A 24,511-nucleotide genomic window follows, 5' to 3' on the forward strand; every position below is an offset into this window, starting at 1 on the left:
TGTGCCACTCGTGACGACTTCATCGTTCTAAGATCGTCGTCTCGTCTGTCTAACTGGCAACCGTGACACAGGTGGTTGACAAGCTGGGTTCTTAGAAAGGTTTTCTCCTCCTCAAGCGAATTGCGTTCATGTAGCAGGCTGGTATGCTCGCGTTCAATTTCTTCATACCTCTGAATAAATGGTACAACAGCTTTTGAACAAAATCACAATGAGTTAAATATTTAAATATTGTATAATTATGTGTTTCTGCCTGACCGTGTGTGTGTGTGTGTGTGTGTGTGTGTGTGTGTGTGTGTGTGTGTGTGTGTGTGTGTGTGTGTTTGGTGTGGTGTGTTTGGTGTATGTGTATGTGTGTGTATGTGTATTTGTGTTTGTATATGTGTTTGTGATGATGATGATGATGGTGGAGGTGATGATGATGGTGATGATGATGAAGATGTGATAATGGTGACGATGCTGATGGTGATGGTGATGATGATGCTGCTAGTGGTGATAATAATCATGATGCTGATGATGAAGATGATGATGACGATGATAAAAATGTAGCAATAATAGCAGACCCACTTTTTCCACATCTTCTTCGTTTTGTTTTTGTCTGATTCGAGATCTCAGAGCAGACATTCGGTTTTGTTCCCGCCTTCTTTCTCTTTTCGTTAACTCTTCAAATGTCATCTACAGAAACAGATGTTAATACAAGTCCACTACAACACAGCCGAAGCTTATTGTTAAACGATCATACGGTGTAGATGGTTGTTAATGCATGCCTTTCTATAACGTGTATGCGCGCTTGTACTTGTCAATGTCAAAATTGGTAACATTTTGGGTGCCGGCTCTAAATTATATTATTTCCCAATTTTGACAGAATATTACTTTGACATCAGTACACAAAACCACACATATTTGTAATATATTTCAGACATTAGTTTAAAAAAAAAATCAGTATTTTATTTCAGAAATCATGCGAAAATCTATGTCCCTTGCAAGGGTGAAGTAACAGTATGGACTATAACAGTTAGGACAATTTTAGAATATTTTAGCAATTATGTACACAAGGTCAAGGTTAAATGTAGAATGCCTGGTCAGTACATGGTGTGCTCTTAGACAACATAATTTCCTTAAATGTTTTAAAATGTAATTTCTAATTTTGACATATGCTAAGACAGTAACAGTATGAATGCTCAAAATTTGTACGCAAAGAAATATACTTACTTGTTCAAAATATTGTGTCTTCTGGTCCAAGTTACTGAATTAAGGCCACATTCAAATGATAAGACAGAAAGTGGAAGATCCTTTGTAGGAAGTACAACCAGGTCAAGTTCATGGAGCACCAATTATGAACATTTTATGATGGAGGTAACAGTATGGACATACATATAAGAGACACACATATTTAGTGAAAAATTCCTAAAATATAATTATCAAAAATAAAGTATAATAGCACAGTATTATTACTTCTCATGTTTACATTTATGCAGAAACGGTTAAAGAATAATATATATTTTTAACACAATATTAAACTTTATATAACTTCACCCCTTGCAAGGGACATGAGATTTCGGCATAATTTCTGAAATAAAATACTGATGTTTTTTAAAACTAATGTTCGAAATGTATTATAAATATGTGTGGTTTCGTACACTGATGTCAAAGTAATATTCTGTGAAAAAATTGGGAAATATATATATTTTATAATATAATTTTAGAGCCGGGACACAAAATGTTACCAATTTTGATATTGACCCGTACATGCATCACAGATTTACAATTAATCCTGAAGTTAATTTGTTGCTTCTTTTCCAGTTTTCTAAGTGATTATCTACATCCAACCACACGTTAACCCATCGATTCATCGCTCTGTCTACTTCATCTGGGTGTAGATGTCACTTACCCCCCCCCCCCCCCACACACACATATACACCACACACACCACACATACATACACAAACACATACGCACACGTATACACAAACCACACACACACACACACACACACACACACACACACACAGAGAGAGAGAGAGAGAGAGAGAGAGAGGGAGAGAGAGAGAGAGAGAGAGAGAGAGAGAGAGAGAGAAAGAGACCACACACACACACACACACACACCACACATACGCAGACACACACACACACACACACACACACACACACACATATATATATATATATATATATATATATATATATATATATATATATATATATATACATATACATAAACAAAACACAAACATACACATACACATACACATATAGACAGATAGACAAAGATAGATAGATACACACATAGATAGACAGATAGATAGATAGATAGATAAACAGAGATAGATAGACAGCAAACACACCGACAGACAGTTAGATAGTTAGATAGATAGATAGATAGATAGATATATAGATAGATAGATAGATAGATAGATACATATATAGATACATAGACAGACAGACAGACATACAGACAGACAGACAGACAGATAGATAGATAGGACGGCATTATAGACTGCATCAATTCCGTTACCTTGGATTTGGAAGGAGTAAAATCAACTTGCAACTCCTTTTTCCCTGCTCTGAGTCTGTTAAGTTGAATTTTAGTTTTTAATTCCTGTTTCAGCAGAGGTAGAATGCTCTGCCTTTTTCTGCACTCTGACGCAGCTTTGTTTATTTCAGGTGTCATTTCGTCATCGGTATTTTGTGCACTGGAGAAAGCCAGTGTCTCAATGGATGAAGATATCTTATCTATGGAATCCATCACTGATCCCAGACTCGAAGAAGAACTTGTCAGTTCACTTTCGTCAGGACTGAACCACGAATATGACGTCAAGGACCTGGTTATATTTGGGCTTGAACGATCTATTCTGTTCAAAGACAAAGGTGACATTGTGGTTTCAAAACTCGAATATCTATTCAATTCAGTTTCTTCATAACCAGACCACAAATAATTTATTAAAGTCGAAGGTATATTATCTGTTTTTAAGCTTGAAGATGTTTTCCTATCCGAGGACACATCTATCCTCTTTGGAAAAATCATGTGCGTTGATAAGGGGCTTGACCTTTCATTTTCGCCAGTTTCAGGCCAAACAGGGTTGATACTGGTCGAAGATACGTTGGCTGTTTTTGGACTCGTCACACTAGTCACATTGGAGGATAATGGTGGCATGCTGCAGTAACCCATGTCAGTGGTTTCTAGACTTGAAAAATCTGATTCCGAAAAAACCGACTCAGTCGAAATACTAGATGATCTGGCGATGACGTCACTATCAAATTCATATAGCTGTGTGTCCGTCAACTGACTGGGGTAGTTGGAACCAGACTCGGACCGAGAACACCCAACACCGTCGACTTCATCCTGGGCTCCAACAAACTCAATAAGCGACCTCTTTGTTGACTTGCCAAGAGCAGACGAACTCCTTGGATCAGATACACCAAGGGCAGATTGTGACGTCACTGGTCTTTTCCTAGTGTGTATCATGGCACAGCTTCCCAACACCACAAATATCAATACTTCCATCCTAGTCTGAGGAGTGAAACAAAATAATATATAGAAATATATAGAAGCATTAGTATGTTTATTCACAAATTAAAGGCACAGACCACAGTTAGTTGGCAGTTTAAATAATGCTTAGTTATTGCAGGGTTTTTTTTACCGTTAAATTACACATTACTTGTGTACAACGTATTTAAATTATACATTTTGATAAATCAAGTTCATTTCTGGTTATCTGGCTGTTTGTACTTTAGCTTCAAATGCAATTTGTGTAAAACAGAAAATATACAAAACACAAAAACAAGGGTCAGTGAATCTGAAATAAAACTTTTAAGCCGAAGTTATTAGTTGTATTTTTTATTTATTAGTGTGGTTAAATGTGTACGCGCACGCATGCACGCACACACACACACGCACAAGTAAATAAATAAATAATTACATTAAAAAAAATAATAATAAAAGTTTTAATAAAATAAAATAAAATAAAAATAATAAAATAAAATAATAAATAAATAAATATTTGCAATCTTCACTTAAGCCTAATTCGAGCGACAAATACGTCAAATTTTACTACCAGTAATAATAACAATAGTGTTCAAAATTAAAGTAAAAATAAATAAATAAATAAATAAATGAAATAAGCTTTTAAGTATTAAATATTAAGAACTGTGAAAAGTGTTTTCAGTCACAGAATGCAATGGCGAAATAAATTACTAATGCCAATGAGGCCTATGTCACGTTGTCGATGATAACTACAGGACTACCTCTGTGTGATAAATAAATACATTCTAATTAGCCTTTATTGGTTAGTTTTCTTTATATTTATGTATCCACGTATGTTCATATATTAATTAACAAAACTAAATGTCCAAGAAAATGGGAAAAGCTAATCAAATTAATACAATTCAATACGTTTGCGAACGTTTTTGCTTCATGACTCATTGCTAAAAATAGATGCACTAACGCTATACTCGTGTTTATAATATGTACATATTGTTTAAATTACACCTGTTACCTTTCTTCTTTAGAGTACATCTGGCTGGTCAGTATGCAAATTAGTATATCAAACCCATTCCTGAGAAAAATATTCCGAAGTTGTCAGTCAGTTTAGTTTACACGGTGATTTTACAATGGGAAAGTCCCATTTTCTAACTATAGACAACAACTGAGATTTAAAACTATCACTTAAAGCCATTGTTTTAACATAATATGTTTTTCATAAATTATTAGATGTTGCGAGAGTCAGCTTGTATTTTCCTTTGGGTCTGCGGGTATGTTTTTTTAAATGTAAATTAAAGCGCATCAGACCAGTATTCGAAGTGGGGTTTACTTGAGGGAGGGCGGGTGTATACATAGATTTTAATTGGAGAAAATGTTTAACAAAAGCTCTATCATATTAATTTATTTCCACAAGAAAAACTAATAAATAATAACACACAGTATTAATTTCTGTTACATAAAAAAACACCCCAACAACAAAACAACAAAAACATATATACATTAAATATATTATGATAATGATTGAAATATTGCCAATATTCTATGATCTCTATATAAATCCACGCTCATTTATCATACATTCACTTGTATATAAAATGTGCACCCAAGCTTAACCATAATGTAACACAATGTAACAGAATGTAACAATTGTGAGTCAAATGTGGATGTATGGATGTATACATGTCGCGGCAATAACATTAGTTATGTTGGCAGCGGTCCACGGGGAAATTCCCAGCGAAACAAGTGACACGTCAATCCATTAAGTTAGCACTACTTGGCTATCAGTAAAGCTCATAGTCCTCGGCAGGGCCGTACCCAGCTTACAATAAGTTGGGTGGCAGTACAAACCATCTAAACCCCCCCCCCCCCCCAGAGCACAGTAGTAGAGGGGCTTCTCCTGGTAATGGCCCTTTAAACTAATAAACAATAACAAAAAACAGGCGCGTGTGCAGGACATTATGCAAGTGGGTCTAGACTAGGGTGAGCGAAATTCCTAGTGGGAGTTGGTGTGTGTGTGGTGGGGGGGGGGGGGCATGCTTCAACGGAAAATATATTTACAATGCTTTATGCTTTGAGTAGGCGTGTCCACAAACCCCCTCTGCACACGCGCCTGAAAAATACTTGTGTTTTTTTGCATGTGCTTTAGTGGTGTCGTTACACAAAACAAATTTTTATCTTTTTTTGTAACAGCCAAAACCTGTTTTTATATTTTACAACGTCGCAGAGACTTTTTATATATACATTAGTATTATTATTATTATTTTTTAAATTGTACATACTTGTCTCTTATAATTCCATAAGGAATTGCTTATGTACTTTATTGTTTGATTTATTTTGAAAATCTTTGATGTACATAAGGTGAGACGTTGATATATTATCTGTCTCTGTCTGTCTGTCTGTGTTTTTGTGAGGGTGTCACTGAACCCCCGTCCTTCTTTGTACGCAGGGCCCAATGGGCCCAGCCCCCTAGTTTTGGCCAAACAATATATATTACAGAATACACAGCAAAATGCCAACTTATCCCGTCCATCAAGAACCTTTAAATTCTAGTTTTAGAAACAACGGGTTTTGGGCCCCTCTTATATATAAAAAAATATTGATCCGCGCCTGATACGGCCCAGCTAAGATAAATACTGACAATCATTTAGCCGATTTTCATGCGTGTTGGGGTGTGGCCATTCATTCATTCATTCATTCATTTGTTCATTCGTTCCTTCATTCCCCCATTCATTCATTCAACCATTCATTCCTCCATTTCATTCATTCATTCATTCATTCATTCCTCCATTCATTTGTTCATTCATTCATTTATGCATTCAGAAGAGTGCTTTCCACATCCGATCCCACGTCCCAACCAGTTCCCCACGACTGGTATATCAAACAGACACTTTGTACGAATGTCTATAAATTACTACATTTATTTTAGTAACCATGCCATTGAAATAGTACATAAATATTATGACAATATTTTGTTAATAATTAGAACCGCAACGATAATAATAATAATCATAATAATTATAATAAAATAATCAAATAAATAAATAAATAAATAAATAAATAAATAAATAAATAAATAATAAAAATAAGAAGAAGAACGCAAGAAAGAAAGGATAACAAACCAGGCGCGTATGCATGGGAGGGTTTCGGGGGTCGAACCTCCCCCCCCCCCCCCGTTCGAGAATTTTTTTTCAATACATTTTCAAGGGGGAGCATGTTTTGACCCCTCCTATAAACTTTGCTCACCATTCTAGACCAACTCACTCCTGCTAAAATTCCTGCACACACGCCTACAAACATAACATAAGTAAATAAATAAATAAATAAAATAACAATAAATATTTTTAAAAAAAAGAAGATTTTTTTTTTAAAGGCTGGCATTCTAGGCGATGCCTACATCGTTCAACCTATCATGTTTGTTAAAAGTTCAGCTAAAGAAAGCCAGACAATGGTTGTTAACATCGACATTATGGACAACACATTTAAATGGTACAACATTAATTGAATGCATCAATACCTACAATTATTAGAAATATAAATTATAGTACACGTCAACCTCTGTCTGGTGACATGATCAACATAGGCGATGCTTGCGTGGCTATTTGCTATATAAGTTGGGGATTCCCCAAACGGTGTTTTTTCTCTCTGGAAAATGTGTCGACCCATATACGTAAACGATTAATTTATTAGTTGGTAAAATTATGACAAAATATAGTTTTATAATACAAATACAAATGTATGCATATATATGAAACCAATAAGAAACGTTTTGTTGTTGGTATTGTTGTTTTTGTTGTTTAAACTAACTCTATATTACTTTAATGATTAAATATTTAACAATATGCTTTTAAAGTCAGAACATTACATTTTTAAAATATGCATTTGATGCAATGTAAAAAATGTAAAACATTTTAATTGCAAGCATTTTATATACATTACATTTGTGCAATTTAGACCTTGAAAGAGAGATAATAAGTATTAAATACAAATAGCTACTTTAGACTATGTTTGGCAACAGGGGTTTTCCCGCAGGAAATATTTAGAAATGCTATGCAGTTTCATAGTTTTTGAGCAATAATTGAAGCTGGGAAATATACATGCTGTCCAATCGAGTGCAACTGGCAAACAAAAGGTAAGATGTGCAGCTTAACAAGTTGGGCGGACATATATCTTTTTATTATGTACGTGATTGCTATCAACTACCATTCTATTTTTAGCTATGATTCAGAAATGTGTGGCGCGTAGGCTTCGCGCTTCGCGTATGGATTTTGCTTAACTAGGCCATTTCTTAATTTATTAAAAGAATGGTATTCCGTTTATGAAAAGAGTAATGCTAGTATGCAAATTTGATCAGTTGTTTACTTTAATCTTAACGTGTGGATGAGCCACGAATATGTACAAATAGACAGAGGGTGTAACAAATCCTTATTGAACACAATAGAGCAAAGTTGTAGACCTACATAATACATAATATACGTTATACGCCTACCGCTGTTTTTCTATCTGGGTATCGGTGAAACGTAAACTAGATAGTAAAGTGGATATTATGTGACGAAAGAAACGCTGCAACCATTTTGGTTTGGATAACATAACAGGATATTATTGTACTATTAGACCTTTAGACTTTAATGAAACTACTTTAAGAAGAAAATAAATGCGAAATACATATATATCATAGCTAAAAACAATTACGTATTTTATGATATGAATTACCCACCAGCTTCCCTCCCCCCAGCCAACAGAGTGCCAAAAATGTTTGGGTTTTTTTTTTTTTTTTGGGGGGGGGGGGGGGAGCCAGTGCTCCAGAACTGGTGTAACAAAGGCCGTGGTATGTACTATCCTGTCTGTGGGATTGTGCATAAAGAGATCCCGTGCTGCTATTCGGAAAGAGTAGCCCATGAAGTGGCGACAGCGGGTTTCGTCTCTCAGTATCTGTGTGGTCCTTAACTATATGTCCGACGCCATATAACTGTAAATATTATGTGTTGAGTGCGTCGTAAAATAAAACATTTCCTTCCTTCCTTCTTTTTTTTGAATGCCCCTGCCCCATTAAGTAACCAACTCCATTTTTGGAAGAAAACCAGGCATTCACTTCTAAAATGAAAGGAATGTTTGCGTCACACTGCAGCAGATATATCTGGAGGATTCAGCATTTTTCTGGGTCAGGTAGGGCGTAGATCTCATAGAAAAGACGCGTATTAGGCTATTCAAATTTGTTCTGATGTAAACGGATCTGCATAAACGGGGCAATTTAAACTCCTAAAACGTACTTGAATGGTGAGTTCACCGCCATGACAAATGTAAATAATTAAACATGTCAAATGTACTAGTATATGCGGCTTCATTTAGTTATTTTTGTTTTTCATTGCTTAAACGATACACATACTTAAGTACGTTACTACATACATAGCAACGGCATGAGGTAATTTGTGAGGCCCTAAATAATGCGCCAGTGAGTTAATATCTACGTACTAGCATGCATACAATATACTATATATTCATACATCAACACATACATATATCCATACATTCATACATCCATTAATACATACACACATACATTAATACATACATACATACATACATTAATGCATACATATATCCATTAATCCATTAATATGGAAGCTTCGATAGCTCAGAGCGTATCGTGGTTAGTCTTGCAATTTGCGGGCGAATCGGTGCCACAGGTTCGAGTCCCAGCAACAGCATGGGACAATTTATGAGGCCAGAAAGGATTTAATTATTCCCTGCGCCAGTGCGTTAATATCTATGTATGTAATAGTCAATCTCGACATACATACAATATATAGATATTCATACATCAATACATACATACATTAATACATACATACATTAATGCATGCATACATACACACACACACACACACACATACATACATACATACATACATACATACATACATACATGTATACATACACACATACAGACATACATACATACAATCAATCAATCAATCAAACAAAGAAACAAAGAAACATACACCCACATATTTACACACACACTGATACACATACACACACATACACACACACACACGCACACACACATACAAACACACACATATTCACACACACACACACACACACACACACACACACACACACACTGATACACATACACATACATACACACACACATACACACACATATTCACACACACACACACACACACACACACACACACACACACACACACACACACACACTCACACACATATTTACACACTCACACACACACACACACACACACACACACACACACACACACACACATATATATATATATATATATATATATATATATATATATATATATATATATATATATATATATATATATATATATATATATCCATACAAACATACTATTAGATTTGATCCTAAATGAGTACCTGAATCACAGTGTCAAAAACTGGTACTGTATTTTGATTTCCCAAGAATATAAAATAGCCAGAAACCTTGGGTTCCTGGTATTGTAGTGTAAAGTTATATTGTGAGCTGCTATAGAATCGTGAGATCGTAAGCCACGCTACTATTACTGTATACTCTATTCAATTCAATGATTTTATTGTACGTAAGGCCACACGTCCATATATACATGAACTCGTGTATTGATATATTTTGGGACCAACTGTTCGAACGATTAGCCAGCTGTTTTAGAAACACAAATTGAAAAGATTTATTATTACACATTTGTTTTAAAAACATATCTTGCAACATATCATCGATTATCTTACTACGACCTTCTATGGACGCCAACCAAACAAGTTGAGGAAGGAAAGAAGGAAATGGTTTATTTAACGACGCACTCAACACATTTTATTTTCGGTTATATGGCGTCGGGCATATGGTTAAGGACCACACAGATATTGAGGGAGGAAACGCGCTGTCGCCACTTCATGGGCTACTCTTTTCGATTAGCAGCAAGGGATCTTTTATATGCACCATCCCATAGACAGGATAGCACATACCACGGCCTTTGATGTACCAGTCGTGATGCACTGGCTGGAGCGAGAAATAAAAAACAAGTTGAGTGATATAAATCGAGATCAATTATGGGTAATAAATATGATATTAAACTCGCCGCCACCCCGCACCATGTCTAGGTAATAAATATGATATTAAACTCGCCGCCACCCCGCACCATGTCTAGGTAATAAATATGATATTAAACTCGCCGCCACCCCGCACCATGTCTAGGTAATACATATGATATTAAACTCGCCGCCACCCCGCACCATGTCTAGGTAATAAATATGATATTAAACTCGCCGCCACCCCGCACCAATTCTAGGTAATACATATGATATTAAACTCGCCGCCACCCCGCACCATGTCTAGGTAATAAATATGATATTAAACTCGCCGCCACCCCGCACCATGTCTAGGTAATAAATATGATATTAAACTCGCCGCCACCCCGCACCATGTCTAGGTAATAAATATGATATTAAACTCGCCGCCACCCCGCACCATGTCTAGGTAATAAATATGATATTAAACTCGCCGCCACCCCGCACCATGTCTAGGTAATAAATATGATATTAAACTCGCCGCCACCCCGCACCATGTCTAGGTAATACATATGATATTAAACTCGCCGCCACCCCGCACCATGTCTAGGTAATACATATGATATTAAACTCGCCGCCACCCCGCACCATGTCTACGTAATAAATATGATATTAAACTCGCCACCACCCCGCACCATGTCTAGGTAATAAATATGATATTAAACTCGCCACCACCCCGCACCATGTCTAAGTAATAAATATGATATTAAACTCGCCACCACCCCGCACCATGTCTAGGTAATAAATATGATATTAAACTCGCCACCAACCCGCACCATGTCTAAGTAATAAATATGATATTAAACTCGCCGCCACCCCGCACCATGTCTAAGTAATAAATATGATATTAAACTCGCCGCCACCCCGCACCATGTCTAAGTAATAAATATGATATTAAACTCGCCACCACCCCGCACCATGTCTAGGTAATACGGCGATAGAGGGTTGCAAACGAATCACTACGCATTACTACCAGACGGCGATAGAGGGTTGTAAACGAATCACTACGCATTTTTACATGGAATGAAGGAAATGTTTTATTTAACGACGCACTCAACACATTTAATTTACGGTTATATGTCGTCGGACATATGGTTAAGGACATTTTTACATGGATTACAACTAATATAGTGAGTAGAATGATGGGAATACACGGTGAAAAGGTTTTCAGACAAGCTCATCAGTGGCGGATCCAGACAATCCATGGGGGGGGGGGGGGCAATGACATGAGGCGGAATGCCAATGGAACTTTGGGGGAGGTTCGTAAAAAATGAAAATTAATATATAATAACATTATAACTGTCGCAAAATTTAGTGGGGCCCGGATTAGGATATGTATTTTGAAAGCACAAAACAATAACCCTTACGATATTTAATTTAGAAACTATTACTCTCGGTCTCTTGCTTCTAATTCTGATTATTTTGAAGGGTGCGATATTTCCTTTCTCTGCATTTTTAGGAGTTTGATTTCCACCCCCCTCGTAAACATTTTGAGGAGTGCTATTTTTAGCACTCCTAGGTTTTTCAAAAACGAAAGTCTGATATCGGTGTACAAGGCAAATATAGATAAAAAGGTCCGCTAGGTTCATATTCGATCCCCCACCCCACCCCACCTTCGGTCCAGACCACTCTTCGCCCCTGTCAACAAACATTTTAACACAATGGCTATTCCAGACATTATCACATGCGGATGTGGTCAGGACGGGAGGTGTGGGGGGTCTAGACTGAGGCGAGCAACATTTTTAAAGGGAGGGGTGGTCGTATCATGCTTTCCCGCAAAATACATTGGAATAGAGGATTAAAGTACCAGTATATATTTGGCTCGCATATCAAAAGAATAGTGATTTACGTTCGGCCGTCTGATCGCATGAACATTTAGTTAATGTCGGGGTAAACTTTGTTTAAAGTTCATATATGATATATTGCCTAATCTCCACTTGAGGGTCCAATTTCAGACAAAAAGCAAAAGACAAGAAAGATCCCCCTCTACCCCCCCCCCCCCCCAAATCCCCCACCCCCCAAAAAAAAACACACCCTAAAACCCCCCAATAAAACAACAACAAAAACAACAACAAAACAAAAAGAAACAACAACAAACAACAACAAACAACCCAAAAAAACAAACAACAAACAGAATAAAAGAAAGCAAACAAACAAAAGAAAAAACTGTCTAACATTTGTGTGGATTGATATATGTTTTCACTATTCAAGATATCCGCGAGCCATCCTATCTTCGCCATCGTGGTTCATGTGTGGTCAGTCTGTTGAATTAATCTTCGATGTAACTGTTTATAGTGTATATTGGTACTTGAATACATATAATTATTTCATTACAGATCATGGTTAAAAGAAAATAGCGCCGGGCAACTGGAATGATGACACGTGGACATGTCTGCAGGGTTTGTAAACACGTTATAGCGTTTTTCAAGGTGAGAATTTTGCATTATTATTTATTACTTGCATGTCTGTCATATGCACACAACCGATGCTACAGTTGAAATCAGACGCCACAATAATTAATAACCTATTAATGAAACAAATATCGTTCAAAACAGAATCCAAGGGATACTTTAAACAACTTTGACAAATCATATCTATGCATTCGTATATTTTCCCACTTCGAAAGGAAATTCATTACGCGATCGTAGCATAGCAGCATAAAGTATTATGAGATTTCTCAAGAAAATGCCTTTAAAGTGCTTTAAAGAAGCTATATCAGTTACAAGTGCCATGTTTCGTTTATTTAAAAAAAATGTTATAAATACAAGAGTCGCGTTTAGTACTACTAGATTCCTGTTATCACATCGAAACAAATCTTACGAAATCGGCGAATCCACAAAATCTGGTAATTGACTGGATTTGGCCGTCAGAAATATGTCTGCAACACGAGCCTGGCATAACGTTGCACAGTGTTTGTCTCAACTGAACGCTACCAACTCCGTCGATCATCCACTACATATTTTCCAATAGGTTTTTCACCTACTAAAATATAAAATAATGCATTGCGTGCTTCACAGATTAGATCTTTATGGACGACATATGCATCTAAAAACATATGCACAAACGGTTCAGCTTCAACCATGGGCAGCCATGGGTAACTGGCATCTCCAGTTTTATATTAGTAGTTTAGTTCAGTGACAGTAGTATACTGATCCCAATATCACAAAACATCATAAGCCTAGTTTTGCACGTACACTTAAATCTACGACTAAACCACAGTTCGTATTACTACTAACAGTACAACTAATATAGTGTGAAGTATACATATTTTATTTTATTTTGTCTTTAAAAATGTTCCATCTTCCGTAATGATATAATTTACTGCGTGAAATAGATGCCAAACACATGTAAACGTACGGCCGATATAACTGCTAGTCGCAGACGTAAGCTTACGATGTTTTGTGAAACTGGCTTCAGAGTCTGTATTGTGACGAATTAAGATTCTTGGTCACTGAATCAGTCATTTTCCATATAATATTAACTGCATGACCGATGTTTGCCTTTGCCTTTGCCTTCAGCTCTCATCCTGCCCTAATCCAGGTATTCTTAAATATGTACGATAAAACCGTTACCACAAACACAGTTGATATCGCTGTACCAACGAAAGAGATAGTTTGAATGCTACCACAAAGCACGGTCATGTGTTTTCTCTACAGGTGGACTGTCTCTTCTCGGGACGATACACCCTTACTGACAATACATCCTTCCTTCCATGCATCTTGTTCTCAAATACACATAGTACGCATCTCTCCAAATGTCTTATCAATGTTCCATGAAACCATAAAACAATTATATTTTCTACTCGTAACCTTCTCTGGGTTCTTTCCTAGGCATCTTGTTCTCAAATGCACATGATGCGCATCTCTCCAAATGTCGTATAAATGTCACACGAAACCATAAAACAATTGTATTTTCTACTCATAACCTCCTCTGTTTTTGTTTCTCATAGACTATAGTAAAACTGATTATGCCTCCTGCGAAGCAAACATCTACTAAAACTATTCCAACTTCCAAATCTGCCAAGAGCATGATGGATACTTGGACAACGCCTTCGGTGACTGTGGTATCATCATACTCTTCACAGCTGGACTCTAAGGTTGAAACTGATGGTGACTTTAATATGCTACCAGCAATCAGTATGAAGCTGTCCAACACACCTGTAATATCCGCCTCCACAGTGACTGTACACAGCAACATTCCACGGTTTTTAATATCAAAAGCCTCACCAGAACTACTAAAGAGGTCTGTGCATTCAGCTACATCAAAAGCTTCACACGGATTACTAAAGAGGTCTGTGTATTCAGATACACCAGAAGCTGCACATGGACAACTAAAGTGGTCTGTGTATTCAGATACACCTGAAGCTGCACACGGATTAGTAAAGAGGTTTGTGCATTCAGATACACCAGAAGCTTCACATGGACAACTAAAGAGGTTTGTGCATTCAGATACACCAGAAGCTTCACATGGACAACTAAAGAGGTGTGTGCATTCAGATACACCAGAAGCTTCACATGGACAACTAAAGAGGTCTGTGCATTCAGATACACCAGAAGCTTCACATGGACAACTAAAGAGGTCTGTGCATTCAGATACACCAGAAGCTTCACATGGACAACTAAAGAGGTCTGCGCATTCAGATACATCAGAAGCTTCACATGGACAACTAAAGAGGTCTGCGCAGTCAGATACATCAGAAGCTTCACATGGACAACTAAAGAGGTCTGTGCATTCAGATACACCAGAAGCTTCACATGGACAACTAAAGAGGTCTGTGCATTCAGATACATCAGAAGCTTCACATGGACAACTAAAGAGGTCTGTGCATTCAGATACATCAGAAGCTTCACATGGACAACTAAAGAGGTCTGTGCATTCAGCTACACCAAAAGCTTCACATGGACAACTAAAGAGGTCTGTGCATTCAGATACACCAAAAGCTTCACATGGACAACGAAAGAGGTCTGTGTATTCATATACATCAGAAACGTCACATGGACAACTAAAGAGGTCTGTGCATTCAGGTATATTAGAAGCTTTGGAAGAACTACTAAATAGGTCTATGTATTCAGATACACCAAAAGCCTCACCAGAACTACTAAAGAGGTCTGTGTATTCAGATACACCAAAAGCCTCACCAGAACTACCAAAGAGGTCTGTGTATTCAGATACACCAAAAGCCTCACCAGAACTACTAAAGAGGTTTGTGTATTCAGATACACCAAAAGCCTCACCAGAACTACCAAAGAGGTCTGTGTATTCAGATACACCAAAAGCCTCACCAGAACTACCAAAGAGGTCTGTGTATTCAGATACACCAAAAGCCTCACCAGAACCACTAAAGAGGTCTGTGCATTCAGATACACCAAAAGCCTCACCAGAACTACTAAAGAGGTCTGTGCATTCAGATACACCAAAAGCCTCACCAGAACTACTAAAGAGGTCTGTGCATTCAGATACACCAAAAGCCTCACCAGAACTACTAAAGAGGTATGTGCATTCAGATACACCAAATGCCTCACTAGAACTACTAAAGAGGTCTGTGTATTCAGATACATCTTGTAATAGGAAGGCGAGCACTTGGTCAGGAAGAGATTCCAAGACAGTTTATTCACTTTACACAGGTGCATCTAAAACAGAACTGTTAACTGACAAGATGTCAATAGTACCAAAAGTGGAATGCAAGAAAATCCCTTCTTCGAAATATACACGTAATTTTAGTGGAGCTGCACGAGCTTTGCAGTTAGTTTCTCAAACAGTTTCCTCAAGAATTTTGACATCATCGAGTCATAAACATTTGCCTGATACAGAAGTACTTGCATCTTCTTTGCAGTCAATTTCAAAAGCAGATTCATCGGGGATTTTGACATCGTCGAGGCATCAACATGTGTATAATGCAGAAGCATACACATCGAATTGGCGGTCATTTCCACAAGCAGATTCAACAGGAATTTTGACATCGTCGAGGCATCAACATTTGTCTAATGCAGAAGCATCTATCTGGAGGCAAATTTTACCAGTCGTTCACAAAATAGATATACCGACAAAGACTTCCATTTCACCGAAATATAAAAGTTCCTTTTCTGCAGAAACAGGTGCGTCATCGACCAAGGTTTCAAGTTCTAAACTAGCTTTTTCAAGAACTGATACTGATACTAAGAATGCATGTATGCTTTGTGCACAACCAGGTGTGTCATCTGGCAAGTCTTCCAGTCCTAAATCAGGGTCCAAGTCCAGCTTTTCTACGTATGTAGAGCATGGGGTATCATCTACGAAGAATCCCAATGTTTGGTCGAATTCAATATCAGCATTGAGCTCTGTTTCCCAGCTATTTAGCCATAAACGTGTGTCCTGTGCAGAACCAGCTAGTGCACCAGCTGAACGAAAGTCAGTGTTGACCAGTTCGAAAATACTTTTACTGGAATCAGATTGTAATAATTCTTCAAGTAGCGAATCGGCTAACAGTTCATCTTCTAGGTTGTCGCCATTATCGTTCTATGACTTCCCGTCATCTTCAAGTTTAGAAGACAGCGACGAAGAGATAACCCTTTGCCCCGAGGTTCACGAAGCTGCCTCGGAATCACGAGAAATAAAAAGTATGTTGCCTCTGATCAAAGAGGAATTAAATTCGAAAATACAACTTAAGAGACTGAGTGAAGGGAAAGAAGAAATTCAGGTCGATTTCAGTCCATCTCACTTTGAGGTAATGCCATTTGTTTTATATAACTAAATTAGTTTTCCTCATTCAGAAAAGGTTAATAAAGATTATATATGGAGATGATAATACTTTATTATCACTTCATTATGCAGTTTTATTTAATATTAAAGGGACATTCCTGAGTTTGCTGCATTGTAAGATGTTTCCGACTAATAAAATATTTCTACGATTAAACTTACATATTAAATATATTTTCTTGTTTAGAATATCAGTTTCTGTATATTCAATGTGTTTCTGATCGTCTTATTATTTGTAAGAAGCCCAATCTGGATTTTGTCTTCGTAGTACGAAAAAATATTTTTTCGGAAATAAAATTGAACCTAGTAAGAAAAACGTTTAGTATAGATAATATTCTAAATAGAAAATATGTTAATATGGTAGTTTAATCGTAGAAATATTTTATTAGTCGATATCTTAAAACATAACTCAGGAAAGTATATGAAATTTAGGAATGTTTCTGGTAGTGGCACGATATATAAATCAAAATATGAAATGGGTTAGTGACATGGATATTATAGGTAAGTTATTGAATATAATATTAATATGATATAATATATTATTTGATATATAATAACTAGAAATTTATATTTATAAATTTATTTGTAAGTAATTATTGCAGGGCCCCAACCCTGACATTACCAAATGGGCCTGGTACAGTAAAATACCGGCTCTCTCCCAAAGTAAGTTCTAACGGTTAGAATGAAGAGTCCTATACAGACGGCCCCGATGTCTGCGTCTTGTGCCAAGGACAGCGAATATAAATACGAAAAGCAAGATGGATATGTCTCAGACGGTTCTTGTGTTTATTACAGATGACGTATTCTGAACTGAGGAAAAGGGAAAGAAAACGGGAGCAGAACAGAAAGTCTGCCGATAAGTCTCGAAATAAACAGAGACGATATGAACATACAGTTCAACAGGTAAGTGTAAGTGGAATTTAAAAAGAAACAAAGAAAGAAAAACACAAAACAAAAACAAACCAAAAACAGAAACAAAAACAAACACCAAAACAAAACAAGCAAGGCTATTATAGTAATACATGATAATGCAGCTAAAGTTACCATAGCGAAATATGTCATAGTCCTTCAGTGAAGATATAATAATATTGCTTATGTTATTGGGACTATTTCAGATATGCTCACATACATGGAGAGAGAGAGAGAGAGAGAGAGAGAGAGAGAGAGAGAGAGAGAGAGAGAGAGAGAGAGAGAGAGAGAGAGAGAGAGAGAGAGGGAGAGAGAGAGAGAGAGAGAGAGAGAGAGAGAGAGAGAGAGAGAGAGAGAGAGAGAGGTGTGGGGGTGGGGGAAGCAACTTAAAGATAATGTAAGTATGCTCGTGTGCGCGCGCCCATGCACGCACGTGCATGCATGTATAACTCCATTATTTGTGTCTGTCTTGCTTTCCTTTCACAAAACGCAATTAATTTATTCTTTCAGAGATTCCATCAATCCAATTTGGAACATAGTGTACTGCAACACCACCGAGACCTACTTCTGTGTGAGAAGCAGAACCTGTCCTCAAGACTCCTCTCTCACCTACAGGACGAGTGTACGTCTGCCACTCGGGACGACGATTTGAAGAGGGCCATCAAACTGACAGTCCGACCGCTGTTAAACAAAATAGCAACGACAACAACAACAACAAAATAACAGAAGTTAAACAATTAGACTGTTCGCAAAGTAGTAGAGCCATTTATTACTACAGAATTTAATTATGTATTTAGTGTAGCCAGTGCACATTTAAAATAATTTGGAATAAATAAGTGAAAACAAGTTAATCAGTTATATTTAGAATGCTGTAAAGCGTTCGGTATGAGCCATAATTTAATGTCAAAGATGAAACTGAATTTTTTCTGGATTTGTAATCGTGTTTCGAGATTGCTGATGTTTCTTCAAAATGTTCCATATTCTCCGTCCAAACCTTATGATATTGTTTCGGCTGATACGTTGCATACATTCAGAATGGACATCGGCGTTTAAGACCATTGTGCAACCGTAACCCAAGGGCCAATCTCAATACAGGCACCAATATTAAAATTTTAAGATTGAATAATTTTCGTAACCCACTTCTATTTCTGTATTTAGTGTAGTCGGTGGATATAAAATCAGAAAATAGACTAATGTTAGGCTACTCACTTTTTCCAGTGGAATAAGGCGGGATGTAGCCCAGTGGTAAAGCTCTCGCTCGATGCGCGGTCGGTTTGGGATCGATCTTCGTCAGTGGGCCCATTGGGATATTTCTTGCTCCAACCAGTGCACCACGACTGGTACATCAAAGACCGTGGTATGTACTATCCTGTTTATGGGTGGTGCATATAAAAGATACCTTGCTGCTAATCGAAAAGAGTAGCCCATGAAGTGGCGACAACGGGTTTCCTCCCTCAATATCTGTGTAGTCCATAACCATATGTCCGACGCCATATAACCGTAAATAAAATGTGTTGAGTGCGTCGTTAAATAAATATTTCCTTCCTTTCAATGTAATAATCTTATGAATTGTAGTGTCATTAACTCGCTTTTTGAAATTATACAGAGTACATGAGGATGTTTTTTTAATGAATACTACTAGCATTCACAATGAAAACATGACAACCGGAGTTCTTCTTTGTAAAATATATACTTTAAATAGGAAAATAGGAACTATGGTGACACTGTTTGACAAAATATAGTGATAATAATTTTTACGAATTAAGATTTCATAAAGGTAGTAATAATGAATGCAGTTTCATAAATTAATTTAGAAATTTATTAATATTATAGCAATTAATCAAGTCTTTAAATTCTAGTGTGCTTCAAGTTTAATATTAATAATATGACTTTATAATCGTTTTATGTGTATTCATAGAAATGATTACAATTAATTAAAGAGTAATATTCCTCTTCAGTGTCATTTCCTTTCCATTGTGTATACACCTATTTTCAACGGTTGTGCTGTTCAAGTGTTTTGTTTTGATGGGTCTATTTATTTTGATTTTATTACTGTTAGTAGTAAGGGCCCCACTATAGGGGTTATCGATTACACTATTGCATCATCCAATATGGCCACCAAACTGCGCAGTAGGGGATGAAGCTGACGAAATCGCTGACGTCACTAGGCCCCGCCTCTAGAAGGGTGTGTACACGTTCATTGTAAGAACTGATGCCATACTGACGTCACTAGGCCCCGCCTCTAGAAGGGGTGTATGTGTGTGTGTGTGTGTGTGTGTGTGTGTGTGTGTGTGTGTGTGTGAGCGTGTATATGCTTGAGCAATATTATATTTTTTCTGGTTTTTATATCGAAATAACCTATTAAAACCCATACACTTATATTGTATCATAACAGAAACATTCATTGATCAGAGTTAAAGACGCACAATGTAGCACACATGTTTTTTTGTTTTTGTTTTCTCCCCTTCAGAATTGCTTCTGGTTTTTATCACGTTTTGAGTTCAAACGTAAGTTTGCGTATCCGATTTCAACGCACTCTGTCACGGACGGTTGACCTAATTACTGACCCAACAAAGTATTATATGACAATATATACATTTGATTTGTACCTAAAAGTACTTTATTGAACCATCTACATAACCACCATATCACACTTATTAATGATATTTTATTAAAAAAATAATTGAATTATGGGTACGGTCCATAATTCTGAGAAAAATAACGGCTATTTGGAGAGCAGAAGTGTGACGTATTATTTTGAGTCACGTGACGTGCGTTCCCCGAATAACCGCAGTGCCAAAACGATTTACCAAGCTCGTGTAACGAAAACGCTTGACCGTCCTCTGCGACGTAGGGTAAATAGAAGAAGAAAACCCCAATGAAAATAAGTTATTAAAAATTAATAAAAACATGTACTGAATGATATTAAGCTTATACATTAATTTATTTTAGTAACAGAAGCATGTTAAACGTCGACAACCCGACTAGTTAGGCCTTTGCATCTATAGGTAAATTTATCGTTAGTCGTACGCGAAAAACTCTAAACATCTGGATCACAAACACCTTCATTTTCCACCTTGTCAAATTCATTATTATACAAAATATGCCATAACAGCTGACTTGGGATAGGAATTGTTACATTTTTAAAGAATACTCTGAATTAGACGGTGTTTATATACGATGTGATTATATATACGAAGGCCGTGTCTATAGCCTCCACTAACGAGGGCTGGTTATATTCACAACAAAAATGTATATAGGCGGTAAATAAGTACATGTATTTGATTGATCCATATTACCAAATCATCTGGAACAGGAGGAATACATACTAAGTACTGTACGAACAGTGCATTTCTCTGAACCGGGGACGGGGTGGGGGAATATATGAATTTAGCGAATCCTTTTGTGTACGTTTTCCATAGATATATGAATAGCGTCATATTGTCCATACAGTACTAACAAAAAAATTATTATAATAAATAAATAATAAATAAATAAAAATAACAATTACAAATTATCAGCGGCTGAGGTAGATAAACTGAAAGAGAAACAAACTACGGACAGTACACAAACTAACAACGGGGCTTGAACTTAATAATTTTTCACTGATTGCAATTTTGAGGCTGCTGACGTAAATTTTGTAAAAAAAAGTTAATTTTACCGTAAATAAATATGACTAAAAGGTTATTTTGCTTTATTTAGTCACATTTCAAATGCTCAAAATTGCAAGGGCCAATAAAACTCAAAATACATTTTTTATAGGCTACTAGTAAAGCTTAGACCACTCCCGGGTCCCCCTCTAAATTTATGTAACGTTTCTGTAACAACCGCCCCCACCCACCCCACCGCGACGTGATTTTACCAACATTATAATACATGGAATAATAATAATAATAATAATAATAATACACAATTATTATTATTACTACTACTACTACTACTATTAGCCTACTACTACCTTTTTGGGGTGGAGGGGCGGTGTTTTATCTGGAGGAGTTTTGGCTATAAAAATGCAAGATTAACGTGCGTGCACACACGCACAAACGGCAGGCTGAACTTGTCCCTGCACGTAGAACTGGATTCAACTGGGTTAAGTAATAATTAGCCAACCTTTGGACGACAAAACATGCAACAGTACACTGTTTTTTTACACTATACATTAAAACCGAAATACCACTTTGCGAACCAGTCAAAATAATTTGCACACGCGCCTAATAATAATAATAATAATAATAATAATAATAATAAATGGTGAGTTCATGTTCCGACTGTTTATTATTTTATTTCAGCGTTATTCGCGGTTATTTGCCAAGTCTCTATACATGGCGATCGTTTATATAAAATCCACAAATATATTATACGGTTGTCATATATATAGCCTAATCACTACGAGTCTGTTTTTCCGTATTTTTATGACTTTTTACAAGAAGACTTCCAAATTTTAAAAATGAAGCGTGTCGTGGAATTCGCTCGATCGTAGTTCAATTGAAATGTTTCGGATCATACAGTAACTAGGTTTGGTATTCCAAATTAATGCAATTTCCATTTATAATGCATATTTTGAGAAACAAGGCCCACTAAATCTGTGATTGAGCTCCTTTCACTCTCACTCTATAAATCATTTCTCAAATTCTTTAAGTGGTCAGGTATTAGGGCTAGGCATCCAGAGCACCAAGCAGTAATGAATATCATAAAACATGATCCATTCCGCTTATACAAACGTTGTATATTAGCACCCCCACCATGACAGACCCTCTTGGAACTGTAGCACCAGAAGATGATCCCATTCAGAATCAGATGTTTCAATTGCATTTTTCTCGAACTATGTTAGCATAAGTGTATGACATGTACTGTGATAAACAGTGTATTAAGAAGTGGATTAAAAATGCATTATATGGATATACTTAAAGATGTATCTTCAAAAGTAAGTATATACTATATTAAAAAAAAAAAATCAGATTTCAGATAAATAAATATGTACCTTAGGGGCACTCCGCTCTCACATCCTCCGCCTCCCCTATCCGCACCCTCCCTTCCGTCCCCTCTCCCCACACCCCCTAATCCAACTCTATATTTTTATATATATTAACGTCATCGAGATGTGTGTGTGTGTCTGTGTGTGTGTGTGTGTGTGTGTGTGTATGTGTGTGTGTGTGTGAGGGGTAAACAAAATTCAAGTGGGCTCACACATAGTTTAGATTACTAGGATGCAGATCAACTGAACGATTCACAACTGACAGATATCGCATTTCAATTTGACTCCCAGACTGTGACGCCTTATATCGTATAAGATTAGTTGCCAAAATCATTCTCACAAGTAAGCATCTATGTGGATTTTTCCTATGGATATTATTCTAATATAGGTGAGTATAACATTGGTAAGACTTCCGAACGTTCCAGCATTCAGTTCATTCAGGATTGCATCATATTATATCGGTCGGTACCACACACACCTATGAATCATGTTTTTTAAAATTATTATTGACTGAGTATGTTACACTTTTTGGAAATACTAAACAAGACTACATAGGAATGGTTTTGCTGATAAATGTATAATACAAATATCAATGTATCATTCATTAACGTTTCACATCCCATCATTATTTTTTTCTTCTTCTCTAGTATACCTGTATTCAATGTTGGGTGTGATGAACGGTATCTTTAATAAGCTGCTATATAATAAAATGGGGGGTGGGGGATATTAATTAACATATGTCTTTTAAGTAATCATTGTCTTCAAATGCACATTTGGACAAACTACTGTATTGATCATTACATCGGTTCTTAAAATAAAAACAGCAAAGTCAAGGTTCTGGTTGAAGGCGTGGAATCATTGGGGTTTTCCCTATATACTAGTAAACATCGGACGTGGCCAAAGTTGTTGAATAAGGGCCTAGGCATATTAAATTTTCTAGTCAGTTTTGATTGTGCTCAAAGAATTCTTTGTCACATAGTGGAGAAGTAAATGGGAGATTTGAGCGAGCGAACATGCTATTGGGGCGTTCGTTATTTAGACTGGTTTAAAATGCGCTGACGCTAAATGATTTTCTATATGGTAGGTCAGAATACAAACTAGTCGAATTAAGCTATGTTCATGCTTCATTGCCGACTCCAGGCCCGTAGGAACAATGTCTGGAATGGGGCTGGGGTTGGGGACACAATCTCTAGTGGTTGAGACACGGTCACTAGTGGGTATCACAAGCCAGATTTTTATATTTATTTATATAGAGTAGGACAAAAAACCCATACATTTTAATCCTCGAGTGGTGACACAGGGCTAAAGTTGTATGTATGTT

The 24,511-nt window shown here is 36.7% G+C and overlaps 2 protein-coding genes across 2 annotated transcripts in view; one reads left to right on the top strand and one right to left on the bottom strand.

Annotated features, from left to right (window-relative positions):
- The window catches only part of LOC121380090, a 4,612-nt gene extending 32 nt beyond the window's left edge, over positions 1 to 4,580 (bottom strand). The window contains exons 1-4 of the mRNA XM_041508840.1: positions 4,495 to 4,580; positions 2,514 to 3,509; positions 565 to 672; positions 1 to 170 (exon numbers count right to left, since the gene is read on the bottom strand). The exon at positions 1 to 170 is cut by the window's left edge and continues 32 nt beyond it. Of these exons, the coding sequence (XP_041364774.1) occupies positions 1 to 170; positions 565 to 672; positions 2,514 to 3,503 (1,268 nt within the window). The 5' untranslated portion in view covers positions 3,504 to 3,509; positions 4,495 to 4,580. The remainder of the gene's footprint in view (positions 171 to 564; positions 673 to 2,513; positions 3,510 to 4,494) is intronic.
- A 2,942-nt stretch (positions 4,581 to 7,522) lies between these two features.
- On the top strand, positions 7,523 to 19,004 carry LOC121379953. Its single transcript, XM_041508646.1, has 5 exons — positions 7,523 to 7,608; positions 12,908 to 13,000; positions 14,521 to 17,274; positions 18,102 to 18,209; positions 18,726 to 19,004. Exons 2-5 carry the CDS (start codon positions 12,944 to 12,946, stop codon positions 18,936 to 18,938), a joined length of 3,132 nt encoding a protein of 1,043 aa, XP_041364580.1. The 5' UTR covers positions 7,523 to 7,608; positions 12,908 to 12,943; the 3' UTR covers positions 18,939 to 19,004.
- The last annotated feature ends 5,507 nt before the right edge of the window (positions 19,005 to 24,511 follow it).

This window comes from Gigantopelta aegis, chromosome 8 (assembly GCF_016097555.1).
Source record: "Gigantopelta aegis isolate Gae_Host chromosome 8, Gae_host_genome, whole genome shotgun sequence".
Taxonomy (NCBI): domain Eukaryota; kingdom Metazoa; phylum Mollusca; class Gastropoda; order Neomphalida; family Peltospiridae; genus Gigantopelta; species Gigantopelta aegis.